Here is a 20,291-nt window from a genome sequence, read left to right as displayed (position 1 = left end):
TTTTGTACGTGACCGCTTCCCGCTGCCCAGTCCACTTCAGTTTCTTTTCCCCCTACCTTTGAATTCTTGAGACTGAGATGAAGAGACTCACTTGAGCCAATGGGTTGTTGGATTTTTTATTTTTCTTCAGGTTTGAGGGGGCGAAGAAGGCTGGTTTAAAATAGCTATTGCCCACCCAGAACCCTCCTCAAAACCCGCTACACCCATTCCCATCTCACCTCCTTTCACACATTGTATCTTATACCTGAAAGATCCAGGAGTCTAAAATCCTATATCATAGCCTTTGCTCCAAGTGAGTTTACTAACTTGCTGTTCCACTTTAGGAAAGCCCCCTAACCTCTCTGGAGCTCAATTTTCACAAAAAAGCGAAGCGATTCTTTCAGGGAAGGGGACACTTATCCATGCGGCAGGAGGCGCTGTCTCTGGAGGCTTGGACCCATTCCCCGCCCCCTTCCAGCTCCCGCCCGACTCTGGTGCGCATGCGCGGCTTCGCGGATTGGCCGNCTGGGCCGGCCTCCGGGCTGCCGGGTCCGGTGGCACAAGGTCTGAAGGAGGCGTTGGTGGATACGCTCACCGGGATCCTATCCCCAGTGCAAGAGGTGCGAGCGGCTGCGGAGGAACAGATTAAGGTGCTCGAGGTGACAGAGGGTGAGTGAGGCGGGACCGTCACGAGGATGGGTCGGACCTGGGCCGGCCGTACTGTCCGCTGACCGCAGCTCCGGACCGGCTGGGGACCAGGGGAGGCTGAGCCAGTAGAGATCTGGGCGCCGAGGCCCAGCAGGCAGGAGAGGGGTAGGAAGCGAAAGGACGATGTCCCCGGTGGCTGTGAAAGTCCCGATGAGGGGAGGCGCGCCAGCAGGAGAGGGTCGGGAGAGGTGGAGCCTCGGAGGGGAGGGGGAGGGTGGAGACTGGAACAGCTCGATGGAGCCTGGGATCTGCAGAGGACCGAGATGGAGCTAGACGTGCTGCTTCGGAGGAAGTCGCGCGGTCTGAGAAGTATTTTTTGAATTCAGAACCACCGTCTTTTGCTGTCCTCTTGGCCAGCTCGGTTGTACTGGAATAGGAGTAAGGGGAGTTATTAGAAGTGGTGAGAGGGCAGAGCCTTGAGAGCGCGGCTATCAAAGCTTAGTAGATACCAAACAAGTTTCTGCCTCCGAGTTTCAAACCTAGCAGGTCGTTTTACCTCTTAACGTTTGCCCAGAAATCAAATTCAGTGCATGTGCAGCGGATACACCTTCCGGACCATAGCCCCCTTTAGTTTTCAAAATAATGTGCACTTATTAAATACCCCTGTGTGCATTTCTATTTGGAGGAACTGATCATCCTTTGTCTTTGACCCTTTGTTTCGGTACTCCTAAGATATGCTTTAAAGTGATGGAGAAATAATAATAAACTATCGCTTTGAGATTGTCTGTCAATTTCCTGCTGAGTGGGCCTTTCTCCAGGCCCAGTGTAACCACTTTAGGAAGAGCAATTTGATCCTAAAACAGGAGGAGGGAAAAATCTTCTTGGTCTTTATGTAAGGAATATATCTGGTCTCTTGGGGCTTCACTGGAAATACTGCAAATCCTTAGATTGTCTCTCAGCTCAGCCACCTCTTAAAGACCTCTTCCGAGATATGGGAGATTGTCCAGGGTCTGACCAGTCACACTCAAAACCTTGAGTTCACACTCCTACCGGGTTTAGGATTTTTTACTGAAAACTGAAAAGAACTTCAGAAAAATCTCCCATTCATTTTCCCTCACCAAATGAGAGAGCTATTGAAAATGAATTTCCGTCTGTTGGAAATATGTTGAGGTTTGGGATATAACCGGTTAAGGACCATTTTGAAGACCTACCTAATTGTAATTGTCATTGTTCTATAAAATGTCAGACCCTACAATAGGAGCGACTGCTGGTTGGGAGAATGCTGTTTGAGAACCATGCATAGATTGATTGGAGTTATTATAGTCTTCTCAGCAAAATTTTTTAATTCACATTGTCTCTGCCTCCTTTAGATATGAAGGAGGAAGAGTGACAAAGCAAAGGAACTTCATCATGTTCAAGTTACTACTTGAATAAAATCAAGGGTGTGATGCCTTTCCTGAATGATAGCCAGTGTTCCTAGTGTCCCAAATGTATGTCTGGCACCTTCCTCCAAAAGGTGAACCCTGGTGCATGTTTTAACTGTCCAGTAACAGCTCCACTTGGGCTCTGATCCCTTCTCTAGCCAGTGCCATGGTCTCAGCTAGGCAAAGCCTAGGACTGTATAAATTACTTGAGATGTTTTTGCAATTCTAGTCTCACTTTCTTCATCTTTTGGGGTCTTGAAATCTGAAACAGAATTGTGGTACTTTGCGTTTGATTTAGGCCACTGACGGGGATAGACTGAAACACACACACCTTAACATACTGGTAATGTGCCGTTGGGCATACTGTGCAACATGAAACGGCTATAATACAGTGACCTGATAGCAGTGGTCTAGTACTAAGGCATATGACTCACAGGGTTAGGATGTGATGTACAGGGTTGGACCAAGTCCCTGGAGTTGATTGAAGTGCTTTGGACCCTTTGGAGGCTCTTTGTGTTTTTAAAATAAGTCCAATGCCTTATGTTTATTTAAACACTATAAAAATTCACCCCTTTCAGTAGCCTATTTTTAGGTGGAGGGCGGTGATCCATTCCTCAGATATAGTACCTTGCTTCTCTCCCTTCCTCTTCTTACCGCCTTTAACAAGTTATTTTTTGCCATTGGGTCCAGAGTGCCTCCTGTCTTGTATTCTGTCTGAATCTCAAATGTTTCCTTAACATGGTCACTAGTCTCTTTTCTGCTAGCCATTGCCTTCCTTTACATGAAAATAGAGAACCTGGCTTCCCAGGTGTAGCCAACCATCTGTCCTGATGAACTGGGAGAAGGATGCTCCTGCTATTATATTAGAACATCCTGTAGGCCAAGGCAGGAGCCATTCTTGCAAATGAATGAACAAGATCATTTTCCACTCCTTTGGAGTTGCTTCACATTTCAGTTCTATCCTAGTGGAAGAAACCTTGTTTTCTGGGCCTATGAAATACACTTCCTTAAAACTTGAAGTTAATGAGAAATCTGAGAGCTGGTATCTACTATTATTTGCATTCTGGTAATCTTTTGATCTTTTCGGTGCCAACATCAAGTGACAACCAAATCTGGTTGTTTCTAGTCCCTCTGTCCCCTCAATCACCACATGGTCTTTGTGAGCCACTTATTGTTGCCTCACACCGGAGACTGGTCCCAGTTGATCTTTAAGATTAACCAGTTTGCTCCCCTTGACAAATAGGTGTGCCACCTTCCTTGATTGTCAGGTGATGACCCCTAGTCTTGGAGCTTAAGTGGAAGCTTAAGTGCCCTAACTTTTAGGGAAAGGGCACAAGTCATTTGTTAACCCTCTATTGAATGGAGAGACAAGAGAGGTTGACATGCTCTAACCAGATTCTTGGGTAGATGAGATTTTAAGAAGCATTTATCCTAGAAAACAGGGTTGAGGTTGCTGGAGCCCAAAGTCATTCTGCTCCTGATTTGAGAAGCATATTGAAAGTTTGAAAGTTCTTCTGTTACTACAGTATTCCAACAGATAGTTGGTACCCTTTCTTTTTTTCTTAGGAAGATCAAGATTTTGAGTTTGATTAACAGAGTTTGGAGGAATTTAGTTTTGCTTCAGCAGAATAGAAAATAAAAGTCTTTTGATCTGTTAGAACATTCTTCTAATTCTTGTTTTATTTAATACGCAGTCATATAAAGCATGTTATAAACACTAATTAAAAAGATTGGAAAGTTTGTAAACTGCTGAAGATCTCTTTCATCAAAGTCTAATGTTCTCTACTGTGCTTTTCTATTTTGTCTGACTGACTTATGGTAAGATTGTGCCTTTTGAGAATGTCAGCTCTTTATTTTTGGTGTATTTATGCTTTATTTTTTTGTATCTTAGAATGAAGTTTTTCCTTCTTTTCCTTCTTTCTCAGTTTTCCTCTAAGAGCAGCATCACCCAAATGGTAGAATGAGTTGCTTTCATTCATAAGCTCTAATTCTCCAGGCCAGCATAGCAGACTTTCTTATGTAACCAAATTTAGACCCTAGGTCATTTTCTTCTTAGTTATTTCTTTTTTTGTCTATTAGAAGTGAGAACATTTTCCCCCACCATTTGTCTTTGACTTAGTCTTTTCTGTCTTGCTCCTAGCAGATACATCACATAAAATACATTTTTTCCCCCTTCCATCACCATTATATTGAACTGGGGAGGGGGGAATTATCTCTCCCTCACTTTTCCTGGCATTCAAATGCTGCCCAGGTATCAGTGTTGATTCCCCCGTCTTAGATGCTTAGAGAGATGTTCCTGCTGGCTGGAAGTTTGCTTTCTGGTTCTCATGGGCACTTTTCTGGCTCTCTTACAGTATAGCGTAAGCACTGTCACCTGCGAAGGGAGGCCCTCAAGAATCCAGACGCACTCCTGGGCATGTGGCGGGCACTGAGCCGAGCGGAAGGCGGCCACGCTCGGAAAAAGGCCAGTGGTGGAGTTTTCTTTTTCCTTTCAGCTGTGGTTTTATGGTGCTCATCAACCTCCATGAGAAAAGGGGGGCTTCTCCAGAGCTGTACTCAGAACTCCCCCCTTTCCCAACCAAACCCTATTCACAGGTCTTCCTAGTAGTAGCTTCCCTGACTCTCAGAGCACTGCCAAGTCTCATGTCTCTCTAGTAGACCCTTCAAACAATAGCATATGTTTCTTAACTTACCCTTTATCCTCCGTGCTCTCCTTTGGATCTTCCCTTCTAAGTGAAGTTTTATATAGATAAGGTTTTTTGCCTAGTGAGGTGAAAGGAGAGAAAGAGGAGCAAGGATAATGAGAGAGGGAAGCAAAAGACTAAAACACCAGAGAATGAGCTAGGGAAGGAGGGCAAAGGCTTTCTTGGAAAGGAAATCAGAGGATACCATTTTGGGCTGGATAGACGTATACTCAGGAACCTACAGTCAGGGTGAAAACCCAGATTGACATAATGGGTCTATTTTACTTCCTCTTGGGAAAAGGAACTAGACAAAAATGGGCATTAGAACACGAACTTCTCACAGCCTATTCGAATATCCCCCTTTGGCTTAATTAATTGTAGATAGAATCTTAGTTTAATCTGAATTGTCCTTTTCAAAGGAAGACAAAATAAAACAGCTGTGTATGTCTGTGTCTCTTGTACTTTTCCTGCCTTAACCATCCCAAAGCAAATTAGTCAGCTGTTCTTTCTAATGCTTTCTAAAGAAATTATGCTAAAGACACCAATCAGTAAAACTGGAAGTCCCCCAATACATACCAATATAAGTAAAAGTACCTTTTCCTTATAGACATACATAGTTGTATTTCTTCACAAAATATACGGTCTCTGTTAAGAGAGTACCTATAAATAGAATTTTTACTACCTAAGGAAATCAATGGATAGGAGCAACCATATTGATGCCTTAAAACAGGAAGAGAACTTGAGGATTTTTTTTTTGTCTTTTCCTTGTGTGTGTTAGTTTTAAAGCAGAGTTCACCTATCACCATACCACCACCACCACTATCACTCCTTGTAAACAATTCTTCTTATAACTTTTATGTTATCTCAAGTTTTATGGTATGAAAATCTTCTGTGGTGACTGATTTCTCTGTATTTCTAAGGGGCATATACTCTAGGCAGAATAGGAAATACATTAAACAGGAAATACTATTAAATAAGTAATAATTGAATTTCCCTCTTCTATCCCCCTATAACCTAATGCAAGTGAGTTCTTGGTCTTTGAAATTTTGGGATTTCCAAACCAGAGCTGATCATGTGGCCATTGTTTTTGAAACTGTGGGAACTAGTAGAAAAGAAAATCTGTTTATCCAGTCTTTAGTAAATGGTGATTATAGTCTTTGAAGATTTTCTTTCCCACTATTGCTTTTGAGCAGAGTTATATTACTTGAACTTTCAAGCTTCTTCTTTCCTATGTGGAGGAAATAAGCTTTCAGAGAAATGTATCTTAAAATGCTTGTTGTAAGTACAGATCCCCTGGTTGACTTAGGCTTCTGTGCCCCACATGCTTAATCTTCTGATGATCTCTTACTCTTACCATCCTTTGCAATCTCAGTGATGCATGAAGCAAAGTGATTAGTGGAAATTGAGGTGTGATCTTTGATGATCTTGATACTAGATCTCATATTAGAGTGGACAGCTCCCAGCCATTGTGATCATTACCAAGAGTACTACCTTCTTCTGGCACTACGCTTTTCTTTAAAAAGGATAGACTTAAAAAAAGCAGGGTGGGGGGTGAGGGGGTAGACTTGATGTTCTCACGTTAATGAAAAAGAACCCCCAAACAATGATAGGACGTGTGTATAGAGTTTGCCTGGTCTTCATGCTATAATGATTCTTCTAAGTGGTACTAGTGTTCACTGGTGGAAAATGCATGGTTCCTTGTCCTTTCTGTGAGCCTTAGTGTTGACTCTACAACGGTAACGGTATCTGTGCTTTCACTGAAAAAGTAACTATTGAGATTTGTTTAAGCTTTAAAGTCCCACCTCAAGTTTCAGACCCTTTCAAAAACTCTCATTTTTATACCTCAGTATCTTTTCCACATTGTACGAGTAAAGATAGTTTGTCTTGATTCTGTTTTAGTTTGTCCCTATAGTAATGATCCAAAAATTGTGCTCTTGCCAGGAACATTAAAAGCTATATCATAATGGTCCGTGGAAAAATTGAAATATGTACTTTAAAATAATACTGTATGGCCCATATAATTTATGAATATGTGCAGATCATCCTGAAAGATGTCATGTAATTGTCACAGAACTGGTTGACTATTTCCAGGGTAGCTAAACCTGGGTGGACAATGACTTCTAAATGGACTTGGGGCTATAAAGTTAATATCCATCATCCCACTAAGTTTCTGAAGTCAAAGGAAGTGAGTACCTTTACAAGTGCTCCTTTCTCCCTTCTCCTTTAATTGGATTTCACACATGCATATTAGAGAGCTTCTTTTTTTTCATTAAACTTGAACTTTGGTTGGTATCCAAGAGGTCTTCCAGAATTATATCTGACTCATAGGTGTTTTAGTCCATTCTGAAAGTTGACTCCCGTATCTTTGGGTTGTAGACACTTAGTATTTTTCCTGTTATAAATAGGTTTCATATGTACCAGAGTCTGAACTAGCCAAACTAATCCTAAGAATTAGAATGGATTTCAGTATTTTTAGAGGTAATTCTGCAGGTTTGAAGTGTCTACTTGCGATTTAATCACTTGACTAAATGCCATAGAGAGAACATGGGTTCTTTTGTGGTGCTCTTGCAAAAATTATTCTTTCCTGAGTAAAAAGATAGGTGCTGTAAGATTGTATCAAAAACTGCATCTTAGGGGCACCTGGGTGGCTCTGTCGGTTAGGCCTAGGACTCTTGATTTCGGCTCAGATCATGGTCTCGCCGTTTGTATATGGGAGCCTAGCATCCTCCTCCGTGCTGACAGAGCAGAACCTGCCTGGGATTCTCTCTCCCTTTCTCTCTGCTCTTCCCCCATGCATGAGTTTCTTTGTGTGTGTGTATGTGTGTGCACACACGCACATGTACTCTCTCTCTCAAAATAAGTAAATATACTTAAAAAAAAAAAAAAAGTCTGCAGCTTGAATGTAGTAAGAATGAGGTAAGAGTCAATGGATTCAGTAAAGAGGCAAGACATAAAATGGAAAAATCAGTAGCCTTCCTATGCACAAACGTAAAAGGTTAGAGGATGTAATAGTGGTTTTTAAAAACCCATTTACAATAGCAACAAAGAAGATTAAATACTTAGGAATAAAATTAATAGGAAATGTAAAAGAACCTATTGGGTGAAGCTGTTTTAACATTCCCGAAAGACTTAAAAAGTAGACTTGAATGTAACTGCTTAATGAGTATGGGTTTTATTTTAAGATGATGGAAATGTTTTGGAATTAGGTAGAAGTGGTAGTTGCACAACATTGTGAATGTACTAAATGCTACTGAATTTTTCATCTTAAAATGGTTAATTTCATGTTATGTGAATTCTACCTCAATTAAAAAAAATCTTTCAGGGTACCTGGGTGGCTCAGTTGGTTAAGCATCCAACTTTGGCTCAGGTCATGATCTCATGATTTCAAGCCATAGGCTCCACAGTGACAGCGCAGAGCCTACTTGGGATTCTCTCTCTCTCCCTGCCCTTCCCCTGTTTGTACGCTCTCTTTCTCTCTCAAAATAAATAAATAAACTTTAAAAAATATATATCTTTCAGAGATCTGTATTAAAGCATTTACGAAGAAATGGGGGGAAAAATAGACTTGAACACATGGAAAGACATATGCTTTCTTTGGATAGGACAGCTCCACATTATAGATGAATACACAAGTTGATTCTAAAGTGTGCAGAAAAACAAACATGAAAGAATAGTTACAAAAATACTGAAAAGGAAAGCTTTGAGGAGGGACTAGGTCTACCAGACATTAAAACATTTTATAAAGCCTCTATAATTAAAATAAACAGCATGGTGGTGGTACATGAATACACAAATAGAACTGTGGAATAGAATAGAAAGTCCAGAAACAGACACAGGTACCTATGGAAATTTAATATAGATACAGGTAACATCTCACTCAAATCATTGTGGTAAAGGTGGACATTTTAATAAAGATTACTAGGGGGTACTAGGACAAATGAGTCGGTATTTGGAATCAGATCAGTATCTCATACCATACAAAACAGTAAGTTCCAAATGGATTAGAAATCTAAGTATTTAAAAACGAAACTGTGCAAATTCTAGAAGATATGGATGAATTTTCTTTATTTTTTTTTTATGTTTTATTTATTTTTGAGAGAGAGACAGCGTGAGCAGGAGAGGGACGGAAAGAGAGGGAGCCACAGAATATGAAGACAGGCTCCAGGCTCTGAGCTAGCTGTTAGCACAGAGCCCAATGTGGGGCTCGAACCCACAAACTGCAAGATCATGACCTGAGCCGAAGCCAGACCCTTAACCAACTGAGCCATCCAGTCACCCTGGATGAATTTTTCTTTAATCCTGGCATAAGGAAAGGCTAACTATAACTCGAAATTCAGAGGCAATAAAAGATTGATAAATCTGACTCATAAAATAATGTTTTTAATTTGCATGACAAAAACTATCATATAAAAAGTCAAAAGATGGCTTGGGCGTCTGCGTGGCTCAGTCAGGTAAGCCTCCAACTTTGGCTCAGGTCATGATCTCACGGTTTGTGAGTTTGAGCCTGCTTCCAATTCTGTGTCTCCCTCCCTCTCTGCCCCTCCCCAGCTCACGTTCTGTCTCTCAAAAATAAAAAAAAATTCAGAAAAATAGTTTTAGGGTTTCTGTTGTTTTAGAGAGAGAGAGAAAATGCTAGCAGGGTAGAGAGGCAGGATAGAGAATCCCAAGCAGGCTCCACTCTCAGCATGAACCCAACATAAGGCTCAATTCCAGAATCCTGGGATCATGACCTAAGCCAAAATCAAGAGTCCAATGCTCAACCGACTGAGCCGTCCAGGCACCCCGGTATATAAAAAAACTCTTAAAACTGGGGACTCTGTTTCCCTGTCTGTATTTGGGAAAGAAGAATGGGATGAGGGTGCTATCTAGAAGGATAAGGGAGCAACCCAGAGGACCTATGGCTAGCAAGGAAGGGTTTGGCCTGAAAATCAAGATGTTAAGAGATGGCAGATGGGGCTGTCAAGAACCTGCCATGTGGCTGTTTAGTACAGGAGTCAGCGCACCTATAGACAGATCCCGGCTGCTGCTCAAGGTTGTTCCCTAGGCTCCTGGGAGGGGAAAGACGAGCTGAGAGGTCTCAGGAGGCAGGAGCCACTTCTCAAACTGTCCTCCTGGGACTCAGGAGTGGAGATGGTGGTTGAGGATAGCCCCCAGGCCACCTTACTGGGCCTTTCTCAGGTACCTTCTCTGGACTTTGAGCCCATAGGGAACTGTGAGCCCCTGACCATTGCTGCCAAGGAATGTCCTGCCCACCTAGGCCAGCTCCTGGCTGAAAGCTGGAGCAGGTGCTGAAGGTGTCTCACCAGCTCCACTTACCCTGTCAGAATGTCATACCACCACTACTCCCTGAAGTCATCATGTGAGCCTGAATGTGAAATGTCCCTTTTTGGAGTAAGGGAACAGGAGACCACTAAGGCAGACCTGGAAGAAGTAGAGGTGGTGGGGGACCTAGGGCCAAAAGCCTGGGCCTGTCTCCACTACCTGGAACACCCGTGCCTATTGCTAGAGCAGATGGCAGGACTCCAGCAGCTGTGCTTGCAGACGCAGAGGCCCCCAGGGAATCCTGAGGCAGAGGAAGAGAAGCCGCCAGCCTGGACCCCTTCACCTCCACCTTCTCCTTCCCCAGGCAAGTGAGTTACACGGGTTGCTCAGCCACACACAGGAGACAGCTTTACCCCTAAAGGTAGGGGTGCCTAGTACCAATCCTCCCAGGCTGTTAAGAGGCCCCAGCAGAGCTAGCACACATCTTTCCATCCTCCCAGGAACACAAGTAGGATCTCCCACTGGAACAAGATCAAGGTCCTGTTCAACTGGATCTATTGGAGGAGTCTGAGACATTTTGAGTCCCCTGCCCCTCCTCACGGCCCCACCCCTAGAATTGAGTCAAAGAATGTTCCTAAAAGACCTCGATGTCAGCCCCTCCAGAAGACATTTATGCCATCACTTGTGGTTAAGAAGCAACAAACAAAAACCTTTGTGTATGCTGAGAACTCCTGGTGCAGGGATGTGACCCTGCATGGAGGGGTGTGTGTTGAAGTCTTCTTCACCCTTTCCCCTGTTGCTGCTTTGGGGTCCTGACAGAAAAAGCTACTGATGCTCACCCCCTCCCTCTCTCTCTCTGTCTCTGTCTCTCTCTCTCTCTCTCTCTCCCTCTCTCCCTCTCTCCCTCTCTCCCTCTCTCCCTCCCTCCCTCCTCTCTCCTCTCTCTCTCTCATCTGTGATTTTGTTTTTAATTATCTTAAGCCTTATCACATAATTTAAAAATTTGTGCTGATGATGTATCTCCTTTACTTTAACCCTTCTAACAAGTTGGCAAAAGCACCATTACCAATCATACATATATGGTAAATCCACAGTTGTGCTTGTGAATAGTGGTTTAGAAGACAATCCTGAAGACAATCACAAGCCAAATCTGCTACTATAACTTATCACACTGAATTTTAAAAGCATCTGACCTTACAGGTCATCTGTAAAGTGTGAGAAGTGTTAATATTCTTTATTTAATTTTATACATAAACCACACTAAAATGCCTTTCATTGAGCAAAAGGCAACATTTTAAATGCAGGGAATTCTAATTAAATTGGCATAGTTAAGACTAAAAAGATAAAGTGGACGTTGCCAGCTTATCTTCAGCCCTTGCCTTTAACAGGCTAACAAACACAACTTGAAACACAGCTGAATATTGCTGTTCTGATATAGTGAAGGGATTTCCTCAGTATTTAAATATATTAATATAGCCAGTTATGTAAACCTAAATATAAAACCAATCTATAAGTTTAGAAATGGCATTTACCATCTCTGAAAAGCTGAACATCTAATCAATTCCAATCATATTTTTTGAAGGGGAAAACAGTGACAGCACTTGCTGAACCAGAATTACTATCAAAGTTCAAAAAGCTAATCATATTCATTTAACCACAAGCCAATCTTATTTAAATCAAAACTGTCCAAAATATTCTATCAGCCATTCATGATCTGAATTCTGGTGTATGAGATCAATTTAAATATAGCACACATAAAAAAAAGTCGTGAGACATTTTTGTTTTGTAATAAATAAGGCAACAGCCAACTATTACTCGTTAGTAGCTTTTTTGAGATAAGCTATCAAGTCTGCTCTTTCCTCTGCTTTCTTAATGCCAGCGAAGATCATTTTTGTTCCTGGGATGTACTTCTTGGGATTCTCCCAATACTCCATCAGTGTCTCCTCTCCCCGGGTGATGCCTTTGTTTCTTGTTGGAATCCATGTAAGAAAATCCTGGGGCTTGACCCATCTTTCACCCAAATAAACCATGGAGATTTGGCCCAGTCTTGTGTTTGCCTCCCTTTTCCACGGTATGGCACTGGGCACATTTCTGAACAAAAATCTTCTTGCCTTTCTCAGCATCACCCATTTTTAAATCACTCTTTGGTCACGTGCGAAGTGAAGGTGCCCACTCACCAGCCGGATGTCCAGCTCTCTCCTCACCCTTCTCTCTGAAGAGAAGGCTGGGTCTTTCTCCTCTGGGCAGTCTGGCAGAGGAGCCCTGGTTCCCTGAGAGGCTCCAAGGGATGGCAGCCCCTGGGCTCCTTGCTGGTTGCCAGAAATCCCTGGGCCTAGGCAGTGTGAACTAACTTACTCATCATGAGTCCATGGAGTGTATTTGGCATGGAGATCTACTGGGGCCTATTGTGTCACGGATGTATATTTAAAGCAAAATGATGTGTAGCTCTATAAGTCTGTCACTGTTGTGAACTGGCTGGATCCAACCATCTTTTCTGAATGATACACTCAAAAGAGTTGGTCTTCTGGGTGAGATACTGCAGAAGGCTGGAACTAACCTTCATTCCTCAGTGGGCAGTTTGTAAGAGTCTTGTTTTCCTCCTCATACCTCCATGGACAGCCCAAAACAGAGAAGGGTACTATCTTGGGTGCCTATGCATTGAGTCTTGCCTATGGAACAGAGCGCCTGAAGACTGAACCTGAAATGAAAGGGTCAGGGACAACGTAGAGAATAGCAGAGTAAGATTCCAGGTCTGTCTTCAGCTGCTTTGGTCCCTAATAGCCTTTACACATCATAGCTGAAACCAGAGACTCATACTAGCTTTTAGATGTTGACAAAATCCATTAAATTTTCTGAGTTATAGCTCCCTACTTAGTCTTCCCAATGATTTAATAATGCCTGCTCTACCCACCTCACAGTCTTGTTATGAGGATAAAACAAGATTAAAGTGTAAAAAAAATTTTTTTTGTTGTTAAGGAACAAAGGACCAAAATCCCAGTTGAAAAATGCGAGGGAGATATGGACAAATCACCCCCCACCCAAGGCACTCAAACGTACAAAAAAAAGGTTTAGAGAGGTTATAGAAATCAAACAACCATTTCTTATCTGTCAGACTGGCAAAATAGTAACATATTCTGTTGGTGAAGCTGTGAAGAAACACCCTTAACATTGCTAGTGGAAATGCAAATTGGTACAGACCTTTTGGAAGAAAATTTGGCCATGCCTAACAACACTATGTAATGCACTTACCTTTTGATCCAGCAGACCCACTTATAGGGGTTGAAGGTACACCTTCAACAATATAAAAATACATATTGTTTACTGCAACATAGTTTATAAAGGCAGAATATTGGAAGCATTGTAACTGCGTACATTGTACAATATATACAGTATGTATATATACATATATATGTATGAATAGGAGAGTGGTTGAGTAAAGTATATCTATACAATGGTATGTTATGCAGCTGTAAGGAAAAAGAATGAAGAATCTCTGAACTGATTTGGAATTATTTCCAGAATGTAATGTTAATTAAAAAAAAAAAAGAAAAGTACAGAGGCGCCTGGGTGGCTCAGTAGGTTGACTTTGGCTCAGGTCATGATCTTACAATTCATGGATATGAGCCCCATGTTGGGCTCTGTGCTGACAGCTCAAAGCCTGGAGCCTGCTCCAGATTCTGTGTCTCCCTCTCTCTCTGTCCCTCCCCCACCTACTCTCTCTCTTTCTCTCTCTCTCAAAAATAAATATTTTAAAAAATTTTTTAAGAAAAAAAGTACAAAACAACTGTTCATGTAAATAAGAGGACATAAAAAAATACACATGTACCTGCTCATTAACGCAAAAGAAATACAGGAAAGATAAACCAGAAGCTGATTGGTTACCTACATGGAGTGGGTGGAGAAAAGGTGGAAATAAGTTAATAGGGATGAGGATGGAGCAATGCTTCTTTTAATATTCCTTTTTGTATAGCTTTGAGAATTGTAGTAGTATCCCTCAAATAAATAATTAAAATGAAACGGTGGAAGGGCCCCAAAAGGAAGTAGTAACAAATGAACCAGACTGTTACAAATGAATAACATAACTATTATTGGATGTTGGGAGACAAAAGAATTAGTCCAAGTAACTTTGGAATATAGTGTGTGTTTTGACTGCATATTGTAAGATTAAAGTTAAAAAGAACTATTCACAAAAACTGTACTCCGGCTAATATATCTTGTTTTTCACAAGAGTATGAGTTAATAGTTCTGTAATTAGTTTACTAGGATTAAATGAATAGGTAAATTTATTGTAGAAAATTAGAGCCAGAGGGATGTCTGAGTGGCTCAGTTGGTTAAGCGTCCATCTCGCGGTTCGTGGGTTCAAGCCCCGCGTCAGGCTCTGTGTTGACAGCTAGCTCAGAGCCTGGAGCCTGTTTCAGATTCTGTGTCTCCCTCTCTCTCTGACCTTCCCCTGTCGCGCTTTCTCTCTCTCTCTCTCAGAAATAAATAAAAACATTAAAAAAAAAAATAAACATAAAGGAAAATGAGAGCCAGAGAAAACATTACATCAGGAAAAGAGGAAAAGTAGAATGAACCTTTGGATTGACATGGCATTGGATTGATATCTGAAGTGTCAGTAGATAGATGGGTGGATGGATAGATGGATGGATGGCAGGCAGGCAGATGGACGTATGTATGTATAGGTGTACATTAGTGTACATACATATGTTTCTTCGTGGTGTTCTCTGAGAGGGCCTAGGAGCAGTGACATCCCAGTAGCATTGAGCACACCTAGCATCCAGACCTTGGTTTCTAAAATAGAATAGCATTCCCTACTAAAATAAGCACCAGGGTTCCTTGAAGAAAAAGTTGTTTTCAGGGCATAAGCAGGGAAAATACAAGATAAGCCTAGAATATCTTGTGATATCAGGAAAAAAGGCAGTGCTGTAAAAAGGATGGTAGTGTAGAGAAGTATACAGGAGCCAAATGAAAGGAGTGCCAATGGCCACAGTAGTACAATTTGGGCAACAAAATAAATGATGATAGTACTGGATTAAAACTATAGAATAAAATAAATAACATGAGTCCACACTGGTGTAAAGAAATAATTATTAGATAGAGAAAGGAGAAAGGACAGTTCTTCGTTAGAAAAGAATTGTGGTTAATAAGAATAAATAAAATAAAAGAATATAGAAAACAAAAGAAATACAACAGCACCATTAGGCAAACTACACAGTGATAATTTTTGCCAATAGGATCTACAGATGGATACTAAAATCAGTGTGTGAAAGTAGAAGAAACAAGATATTATCATAATCTCAAAGTATCTCTCCCAAGATTTTTATCTTGGGAAAAACAGTACCTTTACAGTGGAGAATCCTAGTAGACCCCACATTAACAAGTAAGTGATCATGGTTAACATTTCCAGTAAGTTTTCAACATTATGTATTCCCTGGTTAGGATATACTGGGGACTTCTCTAATATTTTTGCCAAAAATGACCTCAGTCTAATCATGAGGAAACTTGGGTCAAACACACATTGAGAGACACATTCTACAAAGTAACTGATCATTAGTCATCAGAAGTGTTCCGGTCATAAAAGACAAAGAATAAGAGAATGTCATGCATTAGAGGAAACTGAAGAGACATGACAGCCAAGTACAACATGGGATCTTGGATTGGATCCTGAAACAGAAAAGGGACAATAAGGGAAAATGATGAAATTCTAATCAAGTCTGTAGTTCAATTAAAACTAACCCATGTTCGTTTTTTGGTTTTGATCATTGAACCACAGTTATGTAGGTTGTTAATATCAGAGGAATGTGAGTAAAGGATACCATGAACTCTGTGTACTGTTTGTCAGCTTTTCTTTAAGTCTAAAAATGATTTCAAAATAAAACATTTAAAAATATAAAGACATAGATCATTTTCGAAAAGTAGCTTTTAACCTGTGTGCTTGCATAAGCTTTGAACATGAAATACTGTGTGGGTGACTTTTTCTTGGTATTAAGCTTTTCTATTGCATAAATATCCTTTGGATGGCTATTTCAGTGAAACCCAATTGTGATAGTTAGAATTCACCATAGAAGGTACCTTTAGTTACAGAGATAGGAAAGCCAAGCAATATACTCATTATGAGCAATAAAAACAATACTGGCACAGTTTATGATTTTATTTTAGTTATAGAATTTTTGTTATGAAAAGAACTTTTAAGATCTATTGTCTTACATTAGCAACTTTAAAGTATATAATACAGTATTATTAGCCATATCTGACATGCTGTACATTACTTCTCCTGACTTATTTAATTTAATTTTGTTAAATATTCATTCTTCAGAGAGAGAGAGAGCATGAGCAGGAGAGGGGCAGAAAGAGAGGGAGACACAGAATCAGAAGCAGGCTCCAGGCTCTGAGATGTCAGCACAAAGCCCAGACACAGGGCTTGAACTCACAAACCATGAGATCGTGACCTGAGCTGAAGTCGGACGCTTAATCAGCTGAGCCACACGGCCGCCCCCATGACTTAGTTACTGTATAACTGGAAGTTTGTACCTTTTGACTCCCTTCATCCACTTTGGCCCCCTCCTTTCCACATGTCTCCCACTCCCACATCTCTGGCAACTACCCACACACACACCACATTTTCGTTTTTTCTTTTCTTTTTTATCCATTTATCAGTTAGTGAACATTTAGTTTGTTTCCATATCTTGGCCATTGTGAATAATGCTACAGTGGACATGGGGGTGCATATATCTTTTCAAGTTAATGTTTTTGTTTTCTTTGGACAAATACGTAGAAGTAAAAATGCCAGATCATATAGTAATTCTGTTTTTAATTTTGGGAGGAACCCCCATAGTGTTTTCCATAGTAGCTGCACCAATTTACATTCCCACCAATGGTGCGTAAGTGTTCCTTTTTCTCCACATCCTCACCAACACTTGTTATTTCTTGCCTTTTTGACAATATAACATCCTAACAGATAGGAAGTGATGTTCATTGTGGTTTTTATTTCCATGATAGTAATATTGAGCATCTTTTCATGTATTTGTTGGCCATCTATATGTCTTCCTTGGGAAAATGTCTATTCAGATCCTCTGCCCATTTTTTAATTGGATTGTTCTTTTGCTGTTGGGCTGTCTGAGTTCTTTATGTACTGGATATTAATCCCAATCGGGTACATGAGCTGCAGATATTTTTCCCATTCAGTAGATTACCTTTTCACCTTGTTGGTGCTTTCCTTTGCTGTACAGAAACTTTTTAGTGTGATATACAGGCATACTCTGGAAATATTGCAGATTTGGTTCCTGACCAGGGCAATAAAGCAGATATTGCAGTGAAGAGAGTCAAATGAATTTTTTGCTTTCCCAGTAAATATAAAAGTTATATTTATACTGTATTCGGTTAAAGTGTGCAGTAGCATGTCTAAAAATTCACTGTATGCATCTTTATTAAAACTACTTCATTTCCAAAAAAAAAAAAAAAAATGCTGATCATCATCTGAGCTTCCAAGAGGTCATAATCTTTGGTAAAGAGTCTTGCATAATCTCTGGTAGAGAGTCTTGCATCGATGTTGATGGCTGCTGACTGATCAGGGCAATGGGTGCTGAAGGTTGGGGTGGCTGTGGCTGTTTCTTAAAATAAGACAGCACTGAAGTGTGCCACATCGACTGACTCTTCCTTCCCCAGATAATTTCTCTGTAGCAGGTGATGCTGCTTGGAAAGATTTTACCCACAGTAGAACTTCTTTCAAAATTGGAGCCAGTCCTCTCAGACCCTGCCCCTGCTTTATTAACTAACTCTGTATACTATTCTAAATCCTTCATTGCCATTTCAACAGTCTTCACAGCATCTTCATCAGGAGTAGATTCCATTTCAAGAATCTGTTTTCTTTGTTCATCCACAAGAAGTAACCCCTCATCCATTAAAGTTTGTCATGAGGTTGTAGCAATTCAGTCACATCTTTAAGTTCCACTTCAAATTTTAGTTGTCTTGCCATTTCCACCACACCTGCAGTTACTTCCTCTCCTCAAAATCCTCCATAAAGGTTGGAATCAACTTCCAAATCCCTCTTAATGATGATATTTTGACCTCTTCCTATGAATCATGAATGTTCTTAATGGCATCTAGAATGGTGAATCCTTTCTAGAAGCTTTGCAATTGACTTTGCCCAGATTCCTCAGAGGAATCACTGTATGATGGCTATAGCTTTACAAAATGTATTTCTTAAATAATAAGACTTGAAAGTCAAAATTATTCTTTGATCCTTGTGCTGCAGACTGGATGTTGTGTTAGCAGGCACGAAAACAACATTAATCTGATTGTACATCTCCATCAGATCTCTTGGATGACCAGGTAGATTGTCAGCAGTAATATTTTGAAAGGAATCTTTTTTTCTGAGTAATAACTCTCAACAGTGTGCTTAAAATATCCAGTAAAGCATGTTATAAGCAGATGTGCTATATCATCCAGGCTTTGTTTTTCCATTTATAGAGCTCTCTAAAGGAGATTAAGCTTAATTCTTTTTTTTAAATGTTTATTAGAGAGAGAGAGGGCGCACAGGCGCGTAGGATCGAATGGGGGAGGGGTAGAGAGGGAATCCCAAGTAGGCTCCACTCTGTCAGCACATAGCTGGACTTGGGGCTCAGTCCCATTAACTGTGAGATCATGACCTGAGCATAATCAAAAGTTGGATGCATGGGGCACCTGGGTGGCTCAGTCGGTTGGGCATCCAACTTCAGCTCAGGTCATGATCTCACAGTCATGGGTTCAAGCCCCACATTGGCCTCTATGCTCACAGCTGGCTCAGAGCCTGGAGCCTGTTTTGGATTCTGTGTCTCCCTCTCTCTATGACCCTCCCCTGCTCACGCTCTCGCTCACTCTCTCACTCTCTCTCTCTCACTCACTCTCTCAGAAATAAATAAAAAAAAATTTTAAAAAACGAGTTGGACGCTCAACTGACTGAGCCACCTAGGCACCCCTAGCATAATTCTTTTTTTTTTTTTAATGTTTATTTATTTTAGAGAAAGAGAGAGAGCACACGTGTGAGCATGAGCAGGAGGTAGGTGGGGGGTGGGGGATGGAGAGGAGGACAGAGGATCCAAAGCAGGCTCTGGGCTGACAGCAGAGAGCCCAACATGGGGCTTGAACCCACGAACCGTGAGACCATGACCTGAACTGAAGTCAGACACCTAACTGATTGAGTCACCCAGGCTCATCCTAGCATAATTCTTAAGGACTATAGGATTTTCAGGATGGTAAATGACCATTGGCTTCAATTTAAAGTCATCAGCTATATTCGCTGCTAGCAAAACAGCCTGTCCTTTGAAACTTTGAAGCCAGGCACTGACTTCTCTTTAGCTATGAAAGTCCCAAATGGCGTCTTCCAAGATAAATCTGTTTTACCTACATTAAAAATCTGTTGGGGGCACCTGGGTGGCTCATTCAGTTAAGCAGCCAACTCTTGATTTCAGCCCAGGTCATGATCTCATGGTTCGCGAGTTTGAGCTCTGCATCAGGCTCCAAGCACGGACAGTGTGGAGCCTGCTTGGGATTCTCTCTCTTCCTTTCTCTCTGTCCCTCCCCCCTCAAAAGAAATAAATAAGCTTTTTTTTTTTTTTTTTAAATGTGTTGTTAATGTAGCCACCTTCATTAGTTATCTGAGCTAGACCTTCTGGATAACTTGCTGCAGCTTCTACATCAGCACTTGCTGCTTTGCCTTGCATGTTTATATTATGGAGATCTCTGCTTTCTTTAAACCTCATGACCCAACCAACCTCTGCTGTCTTCAAACTTTTCTTCTGCAGCTTCTTCATCTCTCTTAGCCTTCATAAAATTTAAGAGAGTTAGGACCTTGCTCTGGATTAGACTTTGGCTTAAGGGAATGTTGTGGGCGGTTTGATCTGTCCAGACCACTAAAACTTTCTCCATATCTGTAATAAGACTGTTTCCATTTCTTACCGTTGGTGTGTTCACTGGAATAGTACTTCTACTTTCAGTCAAGAATTTTTTCTTTGTATTCACAACTTGGCTAACTGACACAAGAGGCCTGGCNTGAGAGAAAGAGTGTGAGCAGAGGAGGGTCAGAGAGAGAGGGAGATACAGAATCTGAGCAGGCTCCAGGCTCTGAGCTAGCTGTCAGCCCAGAGCCCGACGCAGGGCTCAAACCCACGAACCATGAGATCATGACCTGAGCCAAAGTTGGAGGCTTAACCGACTGAGCCACCCAGGCGCCCCAGCTTCTCTTAGCTTTTGACATGTCTTCCTCACCAAGCTTTTTAAAGTGTGAGACGTGCACCTCTTTCTTTCACTTGACTGC

General features: G+C 41.2%; 1 protein-coding gene and 2 pseudogenes across 1 annotated transcript in view; 2 read left to right on the top strand and 1 right to left on the bottom strand.

The window, feature by feature from the left end:
* Positions 1-401: 401 nt before the first annotated feature.
* Positions 402-20,291, top strand: part of IPO9 (importin 9) — a 52,911-nt gene continuing 33,021 nt past the window's right edge. The window contains exon 1 of the mRNA XM_077771983.1: positions 402-648. Within this exon, the coding sequence (XP_077628109.1) occupies positions 402-648 (247 nt within the window). The remainder of the gene's footprint in view (positions 649-20,291) is intronic.
* Positions 10,061-10,813, top strand: LOC144238204 (uncharacterized protein C8orf58 pseudogene; annotated as a pseudogene).
* On the bottom strand, positions 11,706-12,127 carry LOC144238269 (cytochrome c pseudogene; annotated as a pseudogene).

The sequence above is a fragment of the Crocuta crocuta genome, unplaced genomic scaffold (assembly GCF_008692635.1).
Source record: "Crocuta crocuta isolate KB4526 unplaced genomic scaffold, BGI_CrCroc_1.0 scaffold318, whole genome shotgun sequence".
Lineage (NCBI taxonomy): Eukaryota > Metazoa > Chordata > Mammalia > Carnivora > Hyaenidae > Crocuta > Crocuta crocuta.
This window is presented reverse-complemented; position numbering and strand designations above follow the sequence as displayed.